Here is a 25,212-nt window from a genome sequence, read left to right as displayed (position 1 = left end):
AATACCATGAAAATGATTCACAGTGCTCATAGCTCTTGGAAGAAGACACCGTAGAAAGGAACACTCAGCAGACCCGTAATAAAATAACCCAATATTGAAAATTACTCAACTAAAACTTCCACTGCAATTCATAAGTTTCATTCAAGTAAGTAAATCATTAACAAGGAGAAACACTACAAGTCATCATCTAGTTCAGGCAAGTAACATTCTCTTTTCCCCACTGGAAGACAAAAAAAAAAAATTACTTTCAAAGCCAAGGTAGTAAAGTTTTTTTAGGTTAATATTTTTCATCCTATTCCCCCAAAGCTGTTGTTGCCTTTGTCATTTTTCTACAGTTCTATTACAGAGCACTGTTCTTTCCTGGTAGAACTGTTCTCCCAAGTAATTTCCACCGGTGAACGTATGAGCGCTAACAAATGAGGTCCCTTAATTAGTTCCAGGTTTTTCCAATAAGCAGTGTTGGCAATACAGTTTTTAGCTCTCTGTCCATCATACAAATAACGAGGCAGGGCCTGTAAACATGGCAGGAGTGTCTCTATTTTCCTGTTCGTATAATGGGCAAGCAGGAGGAGTAAGAAGGAAATGTATACCTCAGTGGTGGGTTTTTATTGTCAACATGGAATAGTTTTTTTGGCTTTGAGTCATTTACACCGTCTTCAAGGACACATCTTACAGCTTCCCAACTTGGTCATAAGGAAAATTGAATATTTCCAAGGACATTTCCTCCAAAACAAAAATTGGTTTTTTTCCTTTGAGGTTTGAAATGTGGATTTTTGCTTTTGTTCTCAAACCCTGTTTTCTTTTATATAAGGGTTTTTGCTTCCCTCTGCATTTATGGGTTCTGCTTGGGTCCAATATTGTTTCTAGCATTTGCTTTATAGGAGTTAGGGCCCCACAACCCTTGAAGTTGCATTAACATGCAACAAAAAGCTCCATGCTACTAGGCTGTGTACAGAAAAAGACCAGACTGGAAGGGACCCCAGCTTTCCCCACAGAGAAATATAGTTTCACTTGATGGCTTCTGGAATGAACTTTGCCTATTATGTTTTATATAGATTTTGAATAAATCCTCTGAGTCACAAATTTCTTATTGGAACAACAGAACTATATGGAGGCCAGGGGAAAATTTGGAAGCAAGCATGGATTTTCTTCCCTGTTGTGGAGCCCAGAATTCCTATCTTTCTCCACATCCATTTAGCATGGCACAAAGGGAACGCACTAGCTGCTTTCTTCCAGCTTTCTTTGCTACTTCACAGTAGAAATATTATTCTGCTTCCTATTTTATTTCCCACAGATCAGAAACAATTCAAAGACACTCTATGTCTTATTCTTCTGTGGGCCTGGAACGGACGGCAGAAAAAGAAGAAATTAACACAGGCTAAGAAGGAAATTAATTCTAAGGAGGTAAAGTTTTCCACGCAGCTCTTCTATTCGGTGTATGTATTAACCAGCTCTGATTTTATAATCTACTGACCACCTATCTTCAGCATGAACTTAGTTTAATACCTGTGCCATGTAACCTCAAACAAATGAAACCACTCAAAACAAGCACAAACTGAGCGAAATAATAGGAAATTGGTTCAGATTTGGTCTTCTTTCTTTACCAGTTCCAGTTCATTTCTTCAAATGTTGTAGCAGTATTTCAACCAGGATCAGCCATCTATTAACAGCCCGTTGAGTTTGACAGACCTTCTTGTTCGACTGAATATCTAAAAACTAGTGCTGCCTTTTGCCCGCTTTCATGCGCTGCCCAAAAAAGTTACATCAACAACTCGCAGTGATAATGAATTAATGAAGTCCAGCATATCCAAAGAGAGAGTCCTTCAGGCACATTAAGTCAGCAGTTCATCTCTCCAGGGGCAGTTTCTAGTAACAGCGCAAAAACGCTTGCTGAGAACGCAAGCTTTACCTTATGAGTATGTCAGGGAAGCTTCCTGCATCCAGCTCTGCCCAGGTGCCCCTAGAGAGCATCCCCATTCAGATCTGTGCATCTCTTAAACATCTTCCTATGCAATATGTGGGACAACCCTACTGCACGTTACAAGCCAGGGACGTGCGGTATGAGAAACCACCTGTCAGAAAAGGAAGCCAGATACTCAGCTGTAGCTAGCACTTGCTTCCTAGTCACACTCCTTTAAGATCAGAGGCTGCCCAGACAGCACGTTGCAGCTGAAGTGCAGTGGCATGGTCGTTCTCTAGACACCAGAGGCAGCCCCCTATCTAAGATAAGACAAGCAACACCCGCCATATGAGGGCTAATATAAAGGGAGAAGCTTTGATGATATGTTGTATAAATGCCCAGCTACAGGTGTGAAAGTAGGTGCTCACAGCAGTGTGAGCTTCAAGCCCAGTCAGCTGAGATTTAACCAACCTGGAAACCCAATTCATTACTCTAAGAAACTTCTCATTATGATGTTCTCTATTTGTATAATTTTCAGGTCACCTTACTTTCAAAGGTGGGGTCATTCTGTCTTTGCCTGGGAAATCACAGACATTTGGGGGGGGGGGGGGGGAAGGTATGTTTCAAGACATCCAGGCCCTAAATAAAAATGCTTAATGCTGAGAAGAACAGAATTCTAAATGAACAGTGAATGGTCTTCACAGAAAATTGTGAATTCCTCAACATATACAATGATACCAAAAATGTCAGGTTGTACTTGAACCCACGCCAGGAATCTTTAGGGACTATTAGATGTACATAATCACTCTCAAAACTGCCACGAGCTGAACAAATTATTCAGAACAACTGCTCTGCTAAGAAGTCAGGATTAACATACCTGACTTCTGACCAGATCTAGAAAATTTTAAGTTGCTTGAAGGAAACTTACGGAGATCAAAAGCTACTATTTTCATTAAAGAAATCATGGGACTAGAAGCACCAAAAGAATTTCTGTCTAGGATCATTTGATGCTAACTGTGCCTTTTTTTTTTAATCTCACGCAAAAAAAAAAGCAAGAGATGGGGAGGACAGAAAAGTATAAAGGCACAAGCAAGAAAATGTAGAAAATGAACAACAGGCACAACTTTTTTCTTCTATCAAATGTTTGATATGTACACACTGTATTTCAATTTGTAGGGTTAAAAAGAAGTGAGAATGTTACTTTGAGCCCTTTGCATTTACAGCACTGGTCAGCCTGGACGCTATGGTTAAAGAACTAGATAAAAGCAACATAATAGAAATCAAAATTCCCCAGCAAGTATATACAATTCTCTAAAGACTGTAATAAGTGAGGGATTTGGATTTCACTCATTTGGAGAATTGTCCACTGAAAACATTTTATTACCTTGCCAAGTTTTTATGGACCCTATCAGAACAGCTGCGATTCACTTGACTTGCAGCAGAGGAAGCTGGTAATAGCTCAAAGATTGCCCCCTTCATTTCATAAACCAATTAGGACCTGGATCCTACAACTGGAGTAACACAACCCCTTCTTTTACTGGCAAAACTCCACTCCGTTTATGTGAGCTGAGAATAAAAGTCTCTTGGCAGAATACAGATGCTCATAGGAGCAAACGTTTCTAAAACACACTCTCTAATTTGTTCCTCTTCCAAGGAACACTCTTCCCGCACTCATCAAAACAAACTCTTCTCAGTCTACCTGCAGGTTCTGTCCAGTCACCAGCTCCCTGCAATTTGTTACTAAACATTGCTAAGAGAATTTAAAATTATGATTTACCCCGTGGAACTTTGCTAGAAGGTCTCCAAAATGAGATTTATTTAAATTATTTTTCCCTCTAAATCAAGCTTCATTTCAGTTTTTTAAAAGAAGTAAATTTGGTGATGTTTTCATCTTAGATCTTAGATTTATCCATGCTTTTATTTATCCATGCTTTTGATTTAAATTATACTGGGGTTTTGGTTTGGGTTTTTGGGTTTTTTTTTCAAATGCATATTTGGCCTGTCCATGAGTATAAACAAACCATATATATGCCTTACATGGGACCATACTATACCACTGATTTCTAAAACTCAACTCATCAATTAATAGGGAGGCCTACTTTTACAGGTGGTAAAATAGGATCCATACACTTTACGCATAGCCTATAATTTCTGTGTCTTCCCCCAGGCATTTTTCTATGAACTGTTGTCATTGGTTTTCAGCCAGGTACCAGCTTAAAAAACCCAACCAAACAAAACATTAACACTTAACTAACTTATAGTAGTTTACTAACTTACAGTATGTTTTTATATCCCTTTGAAAGCATTCAAAAAATACACTGGAAAGATAAACCATGTAAAATCAAAGTGGTTTCTGTTCACCACATCAATGCCTATTCCCTTACTGAAACAGATACAAACATAACTTCTTAGTGAGCAACTAAATTTTCAGAGTTCTTTGCACATAAAGGTCTTCACTTTTTACTCCATCATTATAGCCATTCTGCCACCCCCAGCAAACATTTAAGCCTTTCTCTGAACTGACATGGTGCGAGGCAGCATCCCAAAGCTTGCTCTTTCTCTGGAACCTGCAAATTACTCTCTTAAATAAAAAGAAAAGAAAGAAAGAAAAAAAAAGCCTTACACCAAACAAAGTCTATATTGTTTGAGTTAGTGTTTTACCGCAGCTTAGTTACCTGTCAAACAGGCTGACACTTGGATAGAACACACGCTGGAATCATGCATCAGGGCATGTTAAGTGCAACCCTGTGATGAAGAGCAGAGCTATGTGATTCAGCTGTACAGAGCTCTAATGATAATTTCTGGTCTAGGAAAGCTTGATCTGTCGCATCAAACCCACTGCAACTCTGAGTTCCTCTTCCATCCGAAAATGATTTTACATCTGTTTCAGTTCAAAGAGTCATATAAATCAGAAGCTCTGACTATAAATTTTGACGACACCTTTAAAGAAGATTTATACAGTGTGTATTATATATATATATGTGGGAGGTACGTAAGAGATACCAACCACTAAAATGAAGCAATCAATGCCCTATTCTCCAAGTTCTGTATATCATTTTTCAGTCCTATTTATGGCTTACTCTGATGTGAGAGCCAACCTATGCCTATGAAAGCTTGCTATTTCTGTTCAGATGCAGTTATGGGTGCAGTACGCTGTTCTGACTTCGCTTTCCTATAGTTCTTGGGCAGGATGAGCTTTCCAGAACGGAAACATCATGATCTGTTTCTTCAAAACTGCTTAGATAAGAATTGGCTTGAGTGTGGTTTCGCTACCTATCTGAAACAACCATGGGGAGAGGGCTGGTCTCTCTTCATAACGAAAGACAGCCATCCTAATAAGAGTCAGTGGCCAGCAAGTCACACAGTATCCCTGATGCTTTTTTTTTTGGTGTTGTTGCTGTGAACAAGCAACATTTCTAATAAGCTTAGGACTTTTGTCAAGTAGAAAGTATGGGGCATAAGATACTGCGTTCATTAATAAATTTAACCAACATGTATAACAAGCGCATAACTTTCAGGATAACAGTTGACTTCAAGTCAGATAAGAAACACACTAAACCACTTCCATTCCTCGTTGACAGGCTATTTATTACCTGGCTAATGATCTTCCTTTCAGTCCCCTGAAAGTCATCTTGATATATGTCAGTACTTTCCAACCCCTCCCTAGACCTTACAGCAAGAAAGAGTTTTTGAGAAGGCACGGGCGTATGTGGTTGGGGATAGAAGCGAGATGTTGTGAACAATCACCCCTTTGTGCTGTGTCTGACACACAGGCCAGTGCTGTTTGCTCTGTTTCTTCCTGACTCAGCAGTGTCAGGAGAAATTGAGTCAGCAGCTCCTGAACATGCCGATGCAAACAACAACAGGGGAGGCTGGGGAGCAGGCAGAGCTTCCAAACGTCACACGCAGAGCGGCACGGTTCGGTCTGCAGGTCAACGTGTGGACCTGGGAAGCAGCTAGCTAAAAGGGATGAAATGGCTTGAAAGGATCCATCTATCAGACTCCATTTTCTCCCACATCACCCTGTCTACTAGCCACAAGCTACGAGACAACTTGTTTCTGTGAATGGCTCACTTGTAACAATTTCCTAAGTAATTCAACTGAGCTTCCCAGAGACTTGTGGCTACTGCACACATGTGGCTTGATGGGATTCCATGTTAAGGTTGGCCAAGGTCAGTGTAGCAGAAGGGACTACAGAAAACATGTCTTAGCATAAACAGAAGAAAAAGAAGCAGGAGCATTAAACGGGGAATAAAGCCCAACTTTGAGTACAAAGACAGAAAACAAAAATATTTGGACAGAACGACACTGTCAGATGCTCCCTCTTCCCACCTCTCCCTTTTCCTCCCCTTCCAGTGATCTAACTGATGTTGTTACATCCTGGGCACCAAGGCTACAGAATGGACCTGATCAAGTAACCGAGAGGTCATTTGATACTTCGTCTCTCACTGCACGTTTCTTCTCATCTCACAACATACTGTGGTGCTTCACCTCAAATACATGAGTTGGAAGAGAGGCTTTTACCCCAGGTTTCCTGGAAAGGGAACTGGTCTTTGAATTTAATAAAAGCACATCATTCCATGGCCTCGTTGATGCCACGCACTCCTCCAACTTACTAGGAGCTTAAAGAGAGACTTTCTCTGGCATGTACAAAGACCCTTCTGAGTTACCAGCCTATTCCAAGAGCCTTCCAGAACTAGCTGCATTACGGAAGGGTTTCTGCCACGAATGTCTTTTACAGGAGTCTTTTCTGTTTCCTCAAGCTATAAAGGATGATAGCAGGATACTCTTGAGAAGTCAACCAGCAGTTGCAGTCTCAGATAGCTTGCTGCTATGGTAAAACTCCCGTGCTTGCCAGAGAGGAGCCCTGTCCTTCTGCCATCTCGGGTCCCTCAGGTTAAGACTCCAGCTGAGAAGTTTTTTTCATTTTCCAAATCCCCAAGGCCAGTCACAATGAGTCTGCTCTTTACTGTGTCACCAAACCTCTGTTAGTCCCACTACATGCAGTTTTCATGACTGCTCCATTTTCCATGACCCTCTGTTTGGAAAGCATTCAACCCCATGAAAAGATGATAAACTGGAAACAGAGAGAGACATATGGCATCATGAGAGGGAAGAGAGAAGAACAGGAAGGAAATGCATAGGTGTTAAAAGGAATGCTGCATGTGGGGATTGAAAGGCTGTCCTCCCACTGGTACCATGATTCTTCAGTACATAAAGGCACCAGAGGCATCTTCCAAATCCCTCTTGTTGCCTTCTCCTACCTGCTTGCATTTCATCAAATGTGGTTGCAATTTTTCCCTTCTGATGCTGTGCCAGAAGACCATCTTATCTTGATTAAAATGTTCTACAACACTTTGCAAACAGATAATCTATATCACATAGTTAGTGCTCTATGTCCACTTTGGAGCCTGAGTTCACTGAAACTGGACTCACATCTCCCTCTCCATTTAGTAGAGTGTTAACAACTTGCTGGATCTGTGACAACCCTGAATCCTCCTGTGTTCCCTTTCAGCTACAGAGCTGTATCAGGGAGTTTCAAGCTGCAATAATTACTAGCCATGTCTGCTACTAGCTTGAAAAACAGCAGCAGGTTACTTTCTCCAGGAACGCTGAGCTGTTAGGCTCCAGCCACCTAGAGTCTTTGCTGGTCGGAAAAAGACATCTTACCTAGCAAAAGACGTGCCCAGATAAAGCAACCAGTGTACTGTGTTGTCACCAATTTGTCTGACCGTAATTTTCACATACATTGCTGAACACTCAGTCACTGAAATAATGGAGTTATTTAAAAAAAGACGACAAACACTGCTATTGTACAGCCTAGTTCAGAGTCCCATATCTTGAGCTGATTCAGCTTATCTGCCTTTCTATACCTTTGACAAATGTATGTCTTATATCATTTTTTCTCCCCTTCCTCCATATGCCTTACTGCTTTTCTTCCATGTATCTTATCTCCAAATGATGTGCTATTAATCAGCCAAAGACACCCTTCACTGCTAAGTGTTCCTCAACTGATTTTTCATCAGCACAAGTAGTTACTAGTCACAGCATTCCTCCCACATGCTAAAGGCTTGGGGGGGAGGGAGGGGGGATGGCAAGGAGGTTAGAGACTGCCTCACCACATAAATACTATCTGGGACCTTTATACCAACCTGCCAGTTTGCTGTAATGATAATGTAGCTGTCTGTTCTCGACCAGGTACACGGTGGGAGGAAAGTGGGACTGCACCCTGTCTTATTTTTTAAGTTATTAACCTTCTTGCTCTTCCCTTTTTCTGATTAATCTGGCTGGATGCCTGTTCAGTAGTAGCTCAAGCTTAATACCTGAAACAATGTGTGTATATACACTGTGCCAGTAAGGCTTGCCCAACAACACTCATTCTGTCATGTTTTCCCATGCCTTGTGTCAGTATCTGATTTTATATGCAAGCCCCCAGAGCCAGAGGATAGGAAAAAAGAGAGAGGCAGAGAAGGAGGGAGAGGGACGGAGGGAGAGGGAGGAAAAAGAGAAGGAGAGAAGAATGTAGGGAAAAATTACATCCCTCAGGAACATCAGCTGCTGTGAACTCGCCCACTCCTCACCATGAAACGAGCTGTGTGCGGGCACAGGTGGGTCCCATTCTCTGTTACTGGAGCACAGCCTACAAGCAGGGTCTAAATGAAGACTTTCATTGCTGTTCCCTGTTTTCATTGGAGTAAGGCCATCACAAACATTTGCAGGTGGCTTGGCCATAGTCTGACACTAAAATATTTGCGGTTGTGATAAAAATCAGAATATTGCTACAAGATGGTTCTATATAACCTTTAGGGCTTGATCCTGCTCTTACAGAACTAGCTCAATGAGAGTTTTACCCAGTTGCTCTCTGCTGTTTTTATTGCTCATTAAAAGGCATATTCCCTGGCACAATTCTCCATGGTAAGGACTCATCTACCCTTTGGGGCAGCTTCAGATGTTTTAAAAAAAAAAAAAGAAAAGGGGGGAACCCAACCCAAACCCACTGATTTGAGCACCTCGGAATGTGGGCTTGTTAAAAAGCTGAATCATCTAAACTTTGTAAGGCCAAACCAAAACCACCAAACTTTGCAGAACTCAAACATTTTCTGCATCCATCTGGATTTTTCTTCAGTTGCCTAATATCGAAGCCATTGTCCAGTCTGTATTCCTCATGAATGAGTTTTGGATATAATTCTTAGCACGTTTAGAAGGATAAGATGAAGATAAATGGAAATGAGAAGACATGTTCTCTGAATAAATAAAACAGGCACCACAGGGAAAAGGCTGAAGGAAAAGAAGACAAACAACAAGGATGCTCAACACTTTGGCAAGTAGATGAAGTCCGAAATGCAGCAATTATCTCCTAGGACACACCATGAACAAAAAACAAAACCTCCTAGGAAGAAGGAAGAATGGGGAACAGAGTATGCTGGAGGTCACACCATAAGTCTCATTCACACACCAACTCACACAGAGACTAAAATGCTGACAATTGCCTCCCAATAGAGCAGCTTTAGACTCAAGACTTAGGAAACATTTGTGTGATTCAGTCACAGGGGAGAATGAAGATATGTCATGACAAAGTTTCCCAAACGAGATGCTCACCACTGACTAGGAAACAGGCCTTTTTATCCTCAACCCCTCTAACTTTGGAGATTCTAATCACCATGGCCCCAAACCAATGCAAACCTAAAACCTGACTGACAGGGTCTTGCAAAACCACATGCAGTTTTTTTCTCATTATATAGAAACAATTGTTTGGAAGCCAAGTACAGTCCCATATAAAACACCTCACCACTGAGTATTAAAAGTTGTTTGGGGTTTTTTTTGTTTTTAATTAGGATCATAATTACCACTAGACCTATTAAGTCACAATTTGAACAGGAGCTTAATCATCCTTAACCCAAATAATGGCATTAGCTGTTTTTCTTTCTAAAACTGAAAAAGAAACTGTTTCTTCCTCCCTTCCTCTCTCCCAGCCCCCTGTCTTTGAACAGAATGGGACATATATAACACAACAACTTTCTTGGATTCACAGGCGAACAGTATTGCACGTGAATCTCAGTGAACGCTGTGTTTTGTCAATACATAACATATACAAAGGCACATCAATCAAATATGTTTACCTTACCCATACTATCAGATTTCTATATTAAGAACCAAATCCTGAAATAGTAGTAAAAAGGAAAGTGGAGGAGCTTTGCCAGGAGCACAAAACTGGGGCAGTGGTTGGAATCCATGTCCTGTGTGTGGCTGGGTAACCCTTACAGAGCAGTCAGTGCCATGGGCCATCCCTGCCACGGGCCATCCCTGCCACCATGGCACTGGGAGATGAAGAGCCCGTGGTCTATATGCCCCAGCCATCAGGAATATTGAAAGAAAACTCAAGAATAACTGGATTTTGAGTTTTCAATGCCAGGATTTCACTTTTTGGTTTTACTCTGAAGAGACTGCAAGATGCTCATCAATTATTTAGACAATGACTGGGGACAGAGACTGCTTTTGCACTTATCATATAATGGATGTGACCAAATTACAAATGACAGATAATGAATCTAGACTGCTTCATTCTCAGTCCACTGATTTATCTTTTTATCCACGTTTTCATGCATAAAACCCCCCAAATTCTCAGACTTGTGTGATGAAAAACTGTACCCTCAAACCATCTGGGCAGTTTCTGTATAATTAAAAACAAGTTATTGTGACTTATAAGGACTTCATGTTTGCTGGTAGTAACCGAGTGTACAAGACATGTATGTTTTTGTACATGCAGCTCTCCAAACATGAGCACACAATTGGCATTCAAACCAATACGCATCCGTATTGTCAATCAGTGGGAATAAATATCGATCCATTATCACAAATTGAGCAACTGCTCACAGAGGTAGCTGTGCCAAACTCCATTTATCTCGATGGTCTTTTTATTTTGTCTTCTAGCATTCCTCAATTAAACAGAGTACCTAGGAAATAGCCTAATCCCACTGAGCACTCAGAATTCCCGTTGAAGGAAGTGAAAGGATCAGCTTCAGAAATACTCTTTCTTCCCAGAGCAGTTATAGAAACAACACAAACTTTGAATGTAAGCAGATAAAAACAGAAAACTGGAAGGAGAAAGCAGGACTTCCCTGCAAGTACAGCACTCTGTCCCTTTTGAACCAAAGTGCCAGGTCTGGAGTAGATGTAGTAGCCTGGCCATTCCCCCACAGCTCGCAACACATGTTTCAGGGGTCCTTGCCGCATGCTGGCAGGATCAAGTGCGAGCTCCGTAACCTCAAGAATCACGAGGACAACATCTGGTCCTGCGTGCAACTGAACCTTAAGAACTATGAAGACAACATCCGGTCCTACATGCAGCTGCTGGAGCCAGAAAACCGGAGAAATGAGGAAATGGAAATGGATTTACCCAATCTGTCGATTCGTGGAAGGTGCTTGCGTAATGACCGAACTGGACTGTGGAGACGGCATGGCTTGTTGAATCACAACGCTGGTGTCGTGGTTTGGCATCCTTGTATTTGTCAGCTGGTGAGATCCAGGTCCTGCCATTGCTCCTCCAACTGTGTTATGCATGGAGATATTCTGTGAAAAGAAGGGAAATGGGGGTTGGTGGGGGAAAATGAAAAAGAAATAAATGTCTTATCTTGTTTTGTCTTCTACAGGAATACAATTAGAAATCTGGAAGTATCAATAATATGAAAAGTTACTGGCTCCTGGTAAATCCCAAGTCAATAGATCTTGTTGTAACCAACAACGATAAAGAAATGAAAAATAACTATTTACTTTTACAGGGCAATATAAATGGAAAAATACCTGCAAGTTGACTAATCACCCTTCTGTGATTCTGACTCGTGATTTATAAAGGGGATATTTAGCACATATTCTCCTAACTGAACGCAATATATATTTTGTTTGAAAATTACTTCTGTGGTGAGTGCATGGCACCTTGATTTACTACATGGGTTGTTTACTGTGTACTAGGTCTGCTTAGACTGACAAGCAAATCAAGTTTTATAGTCTCAAAGTAACAAACAGTACGTGGTACGTCACGAAACAGCCATTTCTATTAGCCTCCATATATTTTGTAGAGCAATAATATCCCAGAGGCCTAGAATAATAGCACTGTATTTGCACATATATAACCTCTGCTTCAGGTAAGTTGGAGCCCTTAAAAAGTTCTTTTAAAAAAAAAAAAGTTCACAGATAACTCATATCCACAGAGCAAACAAGCCATGAGAGACCAGGATACTACTGAAGAAGGAACCCTGGAATAAAATTTCTCTCCTATTATCCCTACACACACAATACACACTGCTGCTAAACCACAGGGTTTGACTTGGCCCACATTTAAAAACAAACAAAACTCCTAAGCCAGAGATAACCCACAGTGTATACATATGAAAAATATGGTAACCTTGAAAGCATTATTTTTCTTATTGGGCATCAACGTGTGGACTGTTAGAGATTGTAAGAGGAAAAGAAACTTTCCGTTATCACCTCATGCTAGGCTGAGGAAAAGGGGGGGGGGGGGGGGGGGGGGGGGAACGCACACAAGACCAAAACAAACCACCTTTACATGCACACTCTGCCACCAAGACTCAAACAAAGCATCTTCCTGACCACTGCAATACTCAGGATTGGAAACTAAAGTTAAATTTCATTCAGAATTCCAATTTGTGAGCCAATTTGTCTAGGAAACACATAAAAAGCACAGGATAATGATAGATAAAGCTGGTGAGAAAGGAAACTCAGAGCTCTGCTCAAATGAGGAGGAACGGAGAGGCAGACAACACATTGAATCCCAGACCTAAAAGAAAGATTGCGTTCTGAACCAAAACAAGAATAAACCCTTTCGATGACATCCCTTATGGAAAAGGAGCCAATAATTAGAAGACCCACACTAAAGGCCTTAGCTGTCATCCTCCTATATCCCAACTCATATATTTCAGGTGATTTCCCAGGCTGCTATGGACATAGGGTTCTCTCCACTTCTTTTACAGGAGTTGCTCCAGTCTTCATAAACATATAAAGAGGCAGAGGTGCTGCCTACAGACACAGGGTTAGACCACTCACTCAGTATGAAGAAGACCCAGCTCTGAATTCCTGTTCCGGTAAATAATTTACACAGTATGAATCAGGTCCAGCAGCAGAACAGCCAGTATTCACTTAGGAGCATGGATTGCAAGAGGAAGCCAGACCAAGGACTTGAACAGTAATTTTTCATAGCCCAGTAGTATGTCATGACCATCAGGCAAAATGAGAGAATAACCTTAGATACATGGAATCTCTTCCAAAAGAAGTTCTCCCTCACCTACCACATTCCTATAAAAATGTCGCTTCTTCAATGGATTAGTGTTTTCTGATGAAAAACTGTTCTGTTAAAAAAAAAATTATACATATATATATAGCCAAATCTAGTTCAGGATTCAAAACTACACTGACTTTTTTGATCATTACAAGATTTTGCAAAACCAGGTCTAATAATCTATCCATCTGCAAGTAAATCTTTTAGCATCATCACTTCCTAAAGCTTCCCCTTTATATTAAATGCATGCGTTTCAATTAAAACCTATCAATATGTGATACTGACTCATTTCAAAGTTCACCCTCATTTAATTTCTCCTTTACACTGCCTCCACAGTTTCTGAATCCTTCCAAATATTTCTGTTTAGCCTGTTTGCTTTCAGCAGTATGTTTATTACAGCAAATATCAAATTGCAAGAGAGGTATACAGTACTTGTACCTCTGGGTCCATAGGGGAGCAACAAAGAAGAAAAGCATCAGTCACCCGCAATGAGTTTGCTCTGCAGTGCTGCGCAACTGCCCCCTGCCATTGCCAGCACAGATCTTCTGCCTGCACACACGTGCCTTGCTTCCAAAGAGGGCTGTCTGCACGAAGCCAGAGCATTGGCATGAAACTGTCCAGGATTCAGAAAGCCTTCTTCTAGATTACAGACTCCAGACCACAGATTTCCAAGAGCTACAGAACACTGATCTGCTACATGGGAGGATCTTTAGAGGAAACACGGATGGTGCCATGGGTCCACGAGGCCTGGGATGGGACAGGATGTAAATCCATCATGAGCTTCAGACAAGTGCTACCCCAGCACGTGCCCAGATTTTGAATGGATTTTGTTGTAACATGGCAGGGCAGAACTTAAAGATTTACTATCATATTCCTGTGCTCCCAGATTCAGTATTGCCATTTTCTTCTCCTTCTCGTTGCTTTTTTCTCCTGTAATTCAAGACCTCTCTAAGGTACAAATGGTATGAGTTATGATTGGTATGGAAAATTTTGTTTGCATATAAGACACTGTAATTACTAGCTTACATGCATAAACTTGTAATGATGTTTCAAAATTTTAACCATTTACAATGAACTGTATCTTTTCAGAAAGTAGGATGAATATGTGATGCATGGAAAGCAAAAACAGAATGAAAATATGTCAACACATCCAGATGTCCAATTCTTCTCAGTAATGCAAGCGCTGTTGTTGGGCATGAACTATACCTTTATACTACACTACCAAGAGAAAGCCTAAGATTTCCCAGCAAAATGTCAAACTCAGCATGACTCTCACATTCATAAGAAAAGGATTTGGCAAGATCAGAATAATTGACATCAGCAAGATGCTTGTGAATTTACAGAGAAGTTCGAGCAAGTTCACACTTAACTGACAATGCCTATGCTTTGAAAGAAGGCAGGAAGGTAACGCACAATAGATCTGACACTAAGCCTATCTGATCTCGTCATATGCATCATGACACGCAGGATGACTCTGTATCACCAGCACATTAAGACTAGGCTCATTGCATGTGTAATGCAGATGGTCTTCAGAACTCCCAAAACGGCCTTGCTGTGTTGAGCTCTGCACCTGATTCTGAATGGATCTGGATAGGATATTAATGAGCTCCTTGCAGACTCAACTTTGGGCCCTTATAGAAACAGGAGAAATTCAGCAACACTGGCCAAAACCAAGACCTCCACTTTATAGCTGAATTGTTATTTGGCTAGGTAGGCTGCTTCCAGCTCTACTTTTGAGGAGTTCTGCATGCTCCCCAACCAGGGATCCATGAAGAACATCTCACTTTGACTCCCCTTTTCATTCTCCTCCAGCTCTTAAGCCAATGGTTAAGATTAATTGCTACTATGTGCTGGGAGCTCCCAGCACACCAACTCAGAGAAGCTGACAGGAGTCATGATGCAGACAGAGCTCTCCCTCTGCTTTTAACACCCCCAAGACCTCTCCATACCCTGAGAGAGTATCACACACACTCATGAGTTTTCTCAGATCTTCACAACTGTCCTTCAGCACTAGAAGAGGGCATATGAGCTTATTATCATTATTCATTTTATTAAACAGAGCGTAAATGTTCACACGGGGAACAGGCCACCCACATGCCAGGAGTTGTAGACACAAAAAAGACATCCCCTCCCCTTTAGATTCATTTAATGGATCTTAATTAAGGTCCAATAAATTAAACTAAATTTATTTCCTCTATGATTAAGTTTCATCCTCACCAAAGTTCCCAGTCGTTCCCACTGAAGCAGAAACTAGGATTATAACACTGAAGAACTTTTATAGAAATGCTCCCCTCGCCCATGTGCTCATACTGTACTCTCCAGGAGTATTTAACATTCAAATAAATAAAAGAAAAAACAAGTCATATCCACAACCACTTTTAAGTCAACATGCTCATTCTCAGCCTTTCCAGCTGCAAGAGGAAAGGGAACAGATCATCATCAGCTTGACTTCTCCCCAGTTACAGTGTATTCCCCATTTTAGCTTCAGACTTTCAAGAAAACATTTGAGCATTTTTCTCCCACATGCAACCATTTAACTTTGGATAGGCAACACACTTCTTTTTTTTCTAAAGGCTAAAAACTTCTTGAAGTCATGCTTCCATGTTCTGGTGGAGAGGATTACACATCACTCCACAAGAACACACACCCTGTTGGCAAGCACAGCAGAGAAACGACAGCTCCGCAGGCACAGGCGAAATCCGCCCCATGGCTCCAGGCAGTCACCATTTCCACTAAATCCCCGTTCTTCCAGAGAAACACCCATCCATGTCACACGGCACCACCTGTATCGCGCATCCCCATCTACTGAAGGAAAAGGATGAAGAAGATGGATCCATCCTTTACTATCCATCATAATAGTCTGAGTTTCGGACCAAATTTCTTTGTGGTTTTAAACTATCAGAGCTGGTTTCTGAACTGAAGCCATCTTATATTTTCTTACTATTCTTTTTTAACTCTGAGGTTTAATGAAAATTGCAAATACCAGTTTTATACAAACTGAAGATTCATTCAGGATTGTTCTGAGTGAGCTTTTAGATCAATAGAGCTGTCACCTATCACTAATTGTACATAAATATATTTTGCAGACTATTATATAAAAGTCAGAAGGTATTTGCCATGAAAAAAAATGAGAGAAAAATCTAATTCATCTAAACAAAGACAACACCACCTTTTTGTATTTTTTCCTGTTTTCTCCAAAAAATCATTTACCTGTATTTTCCCAACCAGCAACTTTAAATATTTTTCAAATAACTCAAGAGAAAAAGCATCAACTTAAAAAAAAAAAAAATAGAAATCAAACACACAGCAATATTTTAGAATTTATATAGCCTGGCCTCTCAATTAATTTTCATAAGGAGATACAGAATTAATTTTAACAAGGAGAAATATTCTAAGCTGTCTCACTTTCAGGCACTTTACAGATTATGGGGAAAGGAAACATGTATTTCTAACCTAAAGTCTTCTAGAAGGCTCTACAGACACACAGCATTCAGGGCAACCAAGATACACATTTAAATGGCAGCTACCTGTGCACTTTTAAGGAGTGTACAATAGCATCTTGCCTGATTATGTCCACAATACATATAATACACACACGAGTGGAAGCCACCGGTGACACACTCCTCCATTGCACATGCTGCCCATACACCCCCACCCCCACCCCCACCCCCCAAAAAAAAAGAACCAAAACTTAGAGACTTGGAAGACATCGTTGTGAAGAAAATTATAGGCTAAATGAGGCAAATAATGGCATGCTTCAAAATTCTTTTAATCATACACAATCTCCATCAAAATTACTGAGCCTCTATGAATTCTCTCCTGACAGAAAGATCATCTCAAAACCAAAGCTGTCAAGTCTCCCCAGAAACAGCACCCACCCATTTATTTTCTCATTATTCAGATCAATGTGTAACCAACACCCTCACACCAGCCCATCGCAACTGTTTCATCTGTTACTAGTGTGCGACTTCTCAACTGCCATAAGCACAGAACTAAGCTCGCTGTCCACCCAAGGCCAGCAAACATAGCAGAGGAACTAGGGAAGAAAACGGAGATAAAAAATGAATCAGATTACTAATGCAGTTGAAGGATTACAGGAAAAAGAAAGTGTATTATGAAGATTTACATTTTAAAAAAAGAAAAAAGGAAAAAGTTCCATTATGCAAGAGATGGGAGAGCGTAAACTTGGTGGAGACTGAAATGCAATACTTTTTCTTGTTTTAAACTGTAACATCTGTATAGCTTGAATGTGAAAAAGCACTAAAGCAGAAAAAAGGACACAGAAAAGAACTGCTAGAAAATGCTGTGTAGTAACATTAAGCACAGAGACAAAGCACTAGGAAGATCTTATTGCAGACAGCTAAAATCCATTTAACTCCCTTACTTAGCAAGAGGTATGAAATCACTGAACGAGGCTGACACATAAAAATACAGAACTGATGCCAAAGGATCTATTCCTCAAAACATTTCAAAGAAAGGCAAATGCTCACTTAACAGCTACCTGATAAAAATGGCATATTAAAAACACAGCAGGCCTGATATATCCCAGAATGCAGAAGGACTCTTCCATGCCTCCAGGTCCTGTCCAACAGCTACCCCTGAACTGGACATAGCTAGCTTATCCACACGATGCTGGAGACTCAAAGGCCAGGAGCAATACGAGTATATCTGACTTCTTGAACCCCAGGCACCACCACTCAGTCAAATGTTATCAACCTGATCTCCTTAGGGGTAAAAATGTAAAGAAAAATTAAACTCCTTACTCAAAAATGACAAGTAATGATAGGCAGATGGGGGAAGAAGGGAAACATTGCTCTCATTGAAATCATACAGCTTTGAATCTGTACTTATCGGTCTCGGCCACTGGTTTCCAATTTTTTGGATCACAGACCTCTGTCAACCCTCTGAATTTCTCACAGAGCACTCTGTGCTCTTATCATAAATTGTGTAATTAAGGCAAGATGGTTCCACAGACCAGCTGCAGATGACTTACCACAGCTTTGCGACCACCAGCAGTTCACAGACAGAGTTTGACTGCCGCCCAAATACTGCTTCAGAGCACCGTGACTAGAATTTCTTGACAATAAAGATAACATTTCTAAAGGTATCTACGGACTTAACTAGCCCAAGTCCTTTTTTTAAAATGTCTTCAGTCTTTTGGAGCCTTAGTGGACAATTACTGTCAATTAATAGATCAGATTCGTGTACTGGGGCTGGCAGGAGCTTTGCAAAATTTTATCCTAAATACCTATGCTGGAACATGCAGGGAAACTTCCTTTTTGTTTTAAGTTCGCATGAATTATTCTTAAACATCGACACGCTGGCTGCTACGAAAGGGGCACAAACAAAAAAAAACTTTGTAAATAACCTTTTTTTTTTCTTTATATCCTGTTTGCTTTCAATAGCTGTTACTATGTTATCAGAAAGACTTTGAGATACACTGAGTGATGCAAATGAAACCTCAAGTCTGCTAATCTCCAGCAAACTACGTGGCGCTGCTAAGAAGCACGGCACAAGACACAGGACAGGCATATGAAGTGCTAAGCCAGGTATAAGCCATCTCAAGGCTGCAGCAATCACCACCATAACCCGAAGTCCGAAGGGCCCATTTAAGCACTACTAATCCTCTTAAGGCCAGCGCCTGAAGGGTGACAGCCCTGCACAAAATCTCCGCACACAGCTCGTGCTGTGGGCCAACCTTTGAGGTGCCTTTCAGCTTGGCCTCTGCCCCTTGGGTATCCGGAGTGCGGTCACCTCCTCGGGTCTCTTCCTTGCACCTTCTGGGGAAAACGCACATGAACTTCTCCCAGGGCACGTTAAGCCTCCCTGCCTGTCCTCCACTTTGGCTGCCGGTTTAAGCAAATGCTCTGACTCCTCTGATATTATGAACAAAACGCAGGAGATTCAGAATTTTGGGTCTTTTATCTTAATTTTTGTGACATGATCTAATTACAGACATTCAGTGGTGCCCTCTAATTACCAGTAGAAATGAATACTGAAAGATGACCCTTGTCTTCCACGATTCCCTCCCCTCTTCCCCCACTACCCTCCTCATGCCCTTTTCAGCATGTCTGTCCAGACTATGCTTTTGACATATGAAGCCTTTACATACACAGTAAGTAATATATGGCACGTACAAGATGTACCCACGACAAACCATTTACTAGAAGAAAGGAAAAAAGTGATATAAAGGAAATGCAATGAACATATTTTAAAGGAGAAGGAAATTTTGGAAGACTGGTCTCACCAGAGTTTGAAAGGAAATAGCTTCTTTATGGGAAAAGATGACATCAGATTGCATGCTTATGTCTTGAAGTTTCCTACAGATATCTCCCATTTTCCTCAGGGTTGCTTGTTTCATACACAATTACTTGCCCAAGATAGCCATTTAAGCAACATAGCACAAAGAGCTGCTTCTGTTCAAAGAAACGTCAGTAACACTAAGTGTGCATAGCCCAGTTCGGGTCACTCAGGGTGTTTTGCCCTGCTAACACCACACTACATCCTGCTAATTGGGAGGCTGCAAAACAGGGGGAGCACAACCGGCTGCCTGGCTCTACCCAGTTCTGTCATACTGCATGCAAAAGCCATAAACTGACTATTTCGTTTCTTCCAAGTTGCCTATTGTGACATTTATAAACAGGAACCTGGCAGCATGTCAATGGTGCAAACTGATTTCCTTTTCTAAATACAATTTTAAAAAGCAAATAAACAAGGTTATGCCTGCTAATGAAACATTATATGCCATGCTGGAGCTAGTTTTTCTCAAATGTATTCTCTAGAGCAGATGGAACACCAATAAACACAAAACAACAAACCTTTTTATAAAAAGCGTGTTTATAAGAAAATACCTTCTCCACAGAACTTTGTCTAAGGAAAAACTGGCTTATATCTGTAATGTTATCTTGGGGACCCAATTACAGTCCCATTAGATTGCTGTAAACAAGGGAGCTTGCCATGAATTTCAAATGGAGAAGGGCTAGTAAGAAACGTGAAAAGGAAGAAAAGAGATTTGCCAGTATACTTACTAGGTGTAATTCCTAGAGGCCTCAGTTGAAATCAAGGCCTTATTGTGCTAAAATCTGTATAGACACATTGATGGACTACACTTGCCCACAAGCCTTAGAGTCCAGAGACAAAGCAAGGAAAGAGGAAGGAAGAAAGAGAGAAAGTAAGTGATTTGTGTAGCCAAAAATCAGGACTCAATGGAAAGGCTCTTTTCTCCCAGTCCAGTGTCTTATCCACTATTTTGCACTGTTTCTCTGCATCTAATACTTATCTATGAATTCAGAAAACCAGGAAACTTTAAGTAAAATTTAAAAAAAAACCCAACCAAACAAAATAACCAAACCCCAAAAACGGTATTATAAGCTCTACTCTGAGTTTTTTCCAGCACTATCATTTCATTTCTGTAAATCAGACAGAATGCACGTACAAAGTGGGTACTCAAAGAAGCTTCTCAAAGTAGGTGCATGTCAACTTTTGCAGGACAAGCAATTAGACATCCAAAAGCAGCTGCCAGATCTGGAGGCCAGTCAGAGGGTAGTTGAAAACCTGGCTTTCCTTTCTTTATTGTAGGGAGTTTTGTTTTTATCCATCGTGAAACAGAAAGCTGGGGGGGGGGGGGTTGGGGAGGGCGGCAATCCTCCAGGAATTGCTTTAAACAAGCCTTTGATACCGCTAACTGAAGGCACTAGGCTTTTCAACATTATGCAAACCATTTATAACCTGTTAATAGCAAATTCACAGAGACAGCACTTTGGCATTTAAATTTGTTATATTTTATTTAAAGGTTCTTTGAAATTCTCATCATTGATTTCACTGGCATAAGTTATTGGCATCATGCATGAGTTACAGCAATGGCTGCTTGACTGCATTCAATGACCAGAACATTTTTTAGACAGAGCAGTTGGTAAAGGAGAGCAAGGATGGTAGCAACAAAACAGCCAGTGATTTTCCATTCAGGCAGTTTCAAGCAGAAAACCAGCAGGCTTAACTTTTCTGCTAAGAAGTCAAGTGGAAATGCTGCTACCCTGGTAATAAAATGCATCTCCTAAATATTCTTTTAACCCCAACCCACTGCAGCAGCTATGTTGGGCCAGGCTGGCTAGTACTACATGGGGACTAAAACAAAATGCTGGGAAAGGTCCAGGAATCAAGGCCAATGGTGGTCTCAAAAAGCACCCAGACAGACCATTTGCTGCATACAAGGGATCATAGGTCTAACCAGTGGAGTGGGTTGACAAGTGAATTGGTAGGAAAACAGTTTTGATCAGTGAAAATCATACAAGGAACACCAAAGCATCAAGCTGGGATCAAGTTAATTCACCAGACCTCCTGGGAAGTAATCACACAAAGGCAAGCATGCTGTTTTGCAGCACCCACAATTGTTTCAATCAATTTTAGGTTGATGTTTTAGGAAAGGAGAGCTAGTTTAGTCTAGATCTTGGACTGAAAGGACTTAGAGAATTAGGTTCATCAGTTGGAAGCATTCAGACAAAATTAATCTTTGTAGCCATAGGAGTTTAAAATGTTAGGGTTTAGGAAGCAATCAGACTGTGTACATAGAAGGCAAAAAAGTTAAATACACTTCTAGCTAAGAAAAGGTCACTTCCAGTGAGTACAGCAAGGGCTACAGACAAACAGGTATTACAAGAAAGTGTTCTCTGAGTCCTCAAAAATGTTTCTGACATTCTGCAGTCTGGTTGAGAAGAAACACACTGCCCTTGTCCATCTCTGCCTTGGTTTCAGCAGTTACCTTCTGCAGTGGCAGACAGGCAGGAAAAAAAAAACCACTAACAAGACTAGGAGAACAAACACACTTGCAAGAAAGAGAAGCCAATAGTGGTCCTCCTGCAAAAAACCAGAGTTGACCATTCATTGGTGGAGGCATGCGACTTTGGGCCGAAAGCGCAGCTTGCTGGGGATCGGTGAAAGAAGAGCTACTGTTAACAGGGAATAAACCAAGCAAGCAAGCTGGTGTGGAGTTGGGACATATAGCTTCCCAGGACTGGGACAGCAGAAGAGATCAGAAATATAACTCCTTGGACTCCAAAGGTGTTCTGCAGGTCAGGTACACCGGGAACTGCATAGCCATCCTTTTCCTCACTCTGCTACATACTTACTGCATGACTTTGAGCAAATTTCTTCACATTCTTCTGCCTTACATCTAAAACAGGACAAGTGTCTTTCAACAACTACAGAGTGCTTGGAAGTAACAAGAAGTTAATAGCTTTTAGAGACAACACAGTATACCTAGGAAGGCAATATAATATAGTAGTGGCAGAGCAGAAGGGGTTTTTTTGGTAAGAGAACAACTCCACAGGACTTTAAAGTAGCATGCATTTGAAAACCAACCTCACAGAAATTACAAGAGATCATAACCAAGACCTTTCAACCAGCACAGAAAAGAGTTATATTATGAATACCATTAGAAGAATAGCAAGACAAAAGAACAGTTCTTTGGTGACTAGAAACAGGAGAGCAGAGAAGGACACGTAAATTCATAAAAGCAAAGAATGACTGCATGCTCAAGTTCAGATAGTATTGCAGGATCTATTCTTCAGAGAAGGGGAGCTCATCATCTGCACAAAATTGGATCCAATTAAAGCATTCCTGGCTGTACACACAAATCTGGGCACTAAAAATCGCAAGCCATTTCAGAAGAGTCAGGCTAAAAATCTTACTGAGGTTATATGGCAGCGGTGGTGGAGGGGGTGAATTCTCAGTTATAAAAGCGGGACACATTTGGCTCAGCTTCTTTTCCGACTGGAGTAAATGGAGAGAACAACAAACAAGCTGCACTATATTGGATAATGCTACCAGACAAACAATCATCCAGATGTACATGCTTCCAGTCACACTAATTAAATGCAGTGTGGAGCCATCCTGGGGAAATTATGTACTGTTCCTTTAGAGTACCACACGCTTCGGAAATGCCGTGGTGAGGCCTCACTCCACCTGAGCAGCCACAACGCGCATTTTCCTAAGTAATAAACAATTGGTCCTCCTGTAACGGTGTGATCCAGCCAGATAGACAACTTCATACAAGGAGCTTCATACAAAACATCATTCAGGCAACAGAAAGCAGGAGTTTCAGCTGAGCCATGAACGAAATGGGGCAGGAGCGCATCCTTGAGGAACAACCTAGCTGCACATGGAGAACTGTTACGCTCACCGAATGCCCTTCACAAGGCAGCTTTTGCCTACAAAGTGGATGTCAGTGGGATGTTTACAACCAAAGCAACTTGACACCTGAAAGCTGAGAGACAGAGGAGAGGGTCGAGAATGCCAGCCTGGCACAAGTAGCACCACAACCCCGTTCTCAAAAGCGGCTACCTACTAGGGTATCGGCATTAAAGAGGGGCATATTGCCCTTCAACACAATAACAACACTGCTCATTTTAAACCCACCTAACTTACAGTTAGGTTGGAAGTTATTACTACACAAGACTCAAAATACAGCTGCTGTGGAGTCCAGGAATTGCTGTCTGGTTTTTCTTCATCATCAGAAGACCATGGAAAGGACTGTGCTTTGGAAATCCATTGGATCACACTGTCTAAGCACAAGGAAATAGGTTTTCCAGTAAGATAGTGCTCTGAAGGTGATTCTGTGCATGTTTCAGCCTGTCTGCCAGTTCTCTAGGAAAATTACACTGGCAACTCCTGGTCACAGACAGTATTTTAAAGACTTAAGCTGAAGATAGCTGCTAAATAGCATAACTTTCAGCATTCCTGGTGATTCCTATATAGGAAAAGGCAATGCAACCCCCATGTGATATTCTGAAAGCCATTTCCCAAACATCTCATAACTGAATGCTTGAACTCGTTTCAAATACTTGGCACAAATTGTCAGATTTGAGATCAAAGGCTAAAAAGCCAGCACTGTTTGTGACTCAATGCAAGGTCTCCTTCAAAACGCAGGGCACCACCTCACATTTCTGACCCACAGTTGTGAAAGGGTTTGCAAAGCTGAATCCAGTGTGTCTGGATTGCTAGAGCTGGCCCAGAATTTTGCCCAGAGTTTCACGCTTTCAAAAGATCCAAACAAGAAAGCTGGTAAGTTTGTCTGGATTTACTAATTGTGTCCCATGTAGTAAGACCAGAAATTTTAATCCTCCCAACCAGATTTATTAGGTATTGGTAGGGATGTGTATGTAAGTTTAGCATTCAGAGAAAAGCTATTCAACAGAGAAAGAAAGAAAGAAAAAAAAAAAAAAAAAAAAGTAAACTCAATGTTCAAAGCAAAAAAAATGAACAAAGATTTGTGTGATAGTAGAGAATATTCTTTGTTGTTCTTTTAGATTATTTGCTTTAAGGCAGAAATATGATAGTCTGAATTTTAATAAGATATGGTAAAGAGAGTGTGTTGTAGGGAGTCCAAAATGATTCTTCTTCCTTCAAAAAGGACAGACAACGTACTACCCTACAATACTTGGTCTGTCTCTTCTTACAGTAAACATTGCTAATGCTCCTGGAGAGGGGCTGACCTTGCCAGCCAATTACATTATGCTAATTTGTCTGTTACTATAACTCCTACAGAGGCATTCACAGCTCAAAGCAGGACAGAGATTTATATTGTCTCTTCCAAGCTGCAGACTACGGACGTTAATCTCTCTCTCTCCTTCCAGTTACAACTCTACAGGGCAATATCTACACGCAGCGCCACTGCACATTCAAAGCGACAGTTATTGCCAGCTTTATTCAACTTGAAAGACAAGCCACGGTCCTACCTTGCCCTTTTAATAACTGTCACTCTATCTAGGAAAGCATATGCTTGGTAACAGCTGTTTTCCTATGAAAACATATACTTTTGAAAACACCACAGGAATGTATTCGCTTGCTAGACACTAGTGCCATGTCACTATATCAAGCAACGAAATCATCGAAAGGCACTGCAATACGTTTTCGATGTTATACTCATGTATTACAAAAATACCTATTGTTTTAAAGCAACAAAAAAATCATCCGGCTGAAAAGATTCAACGTAAAAATAAGGCTCATAATTTAAGAGTTATGT

General features: G+C 40.9%; 1 protein-coding gene across 11 annotated transcripts in view; it reads right to left on the bottom strand.

Annotated features, from left to right (window-relative positions):
- CREB5 (cAMP responsive element binding protein 5) overlaps positions 1-25,212 on the bottom strand; it is a 263,313-nt gene that overhangs the window by 165,668 nt on the left and 72,433 nt on the right. For all 11 annotated transcript variants that reach the window (XM_075493075.1, XM_075493084.1, XM_075493080.1 and 8 more), the window contains one exon: positions 11,298-11,470. In XM_075493075.1, coding sequence (XP_075349190.1) covers positions 11,298-11,470 — 173 coding nt within the window. The remainder of the gene's footprint in view (positions 1-11,297; positions 11,471-25,212) is intronic.

Source organism: Mycteria americana, chromosome 2, assembly GCF_035582795.1.
Source record: "Mycteria americana isolate JAX WOST 10 ecotype Jacksonville Zoo and Gardens chromosome 2, USCA_MyAme_1.0, whole genome shotgun sequence".
In the NCBI taxonomy this organism is placed as follows: domain Eukaryota; kingdom Metazoa; phylum Chordata; class Aves; order Ciconiiformes; family Ciconiidae; genus Mycteria; species Mycteria americana.
The sequence above is the reverse complement of the archived record's forward strand: the minus strand, read 5'-3'. Positions and strand labels throughout refer to the sequence as shown.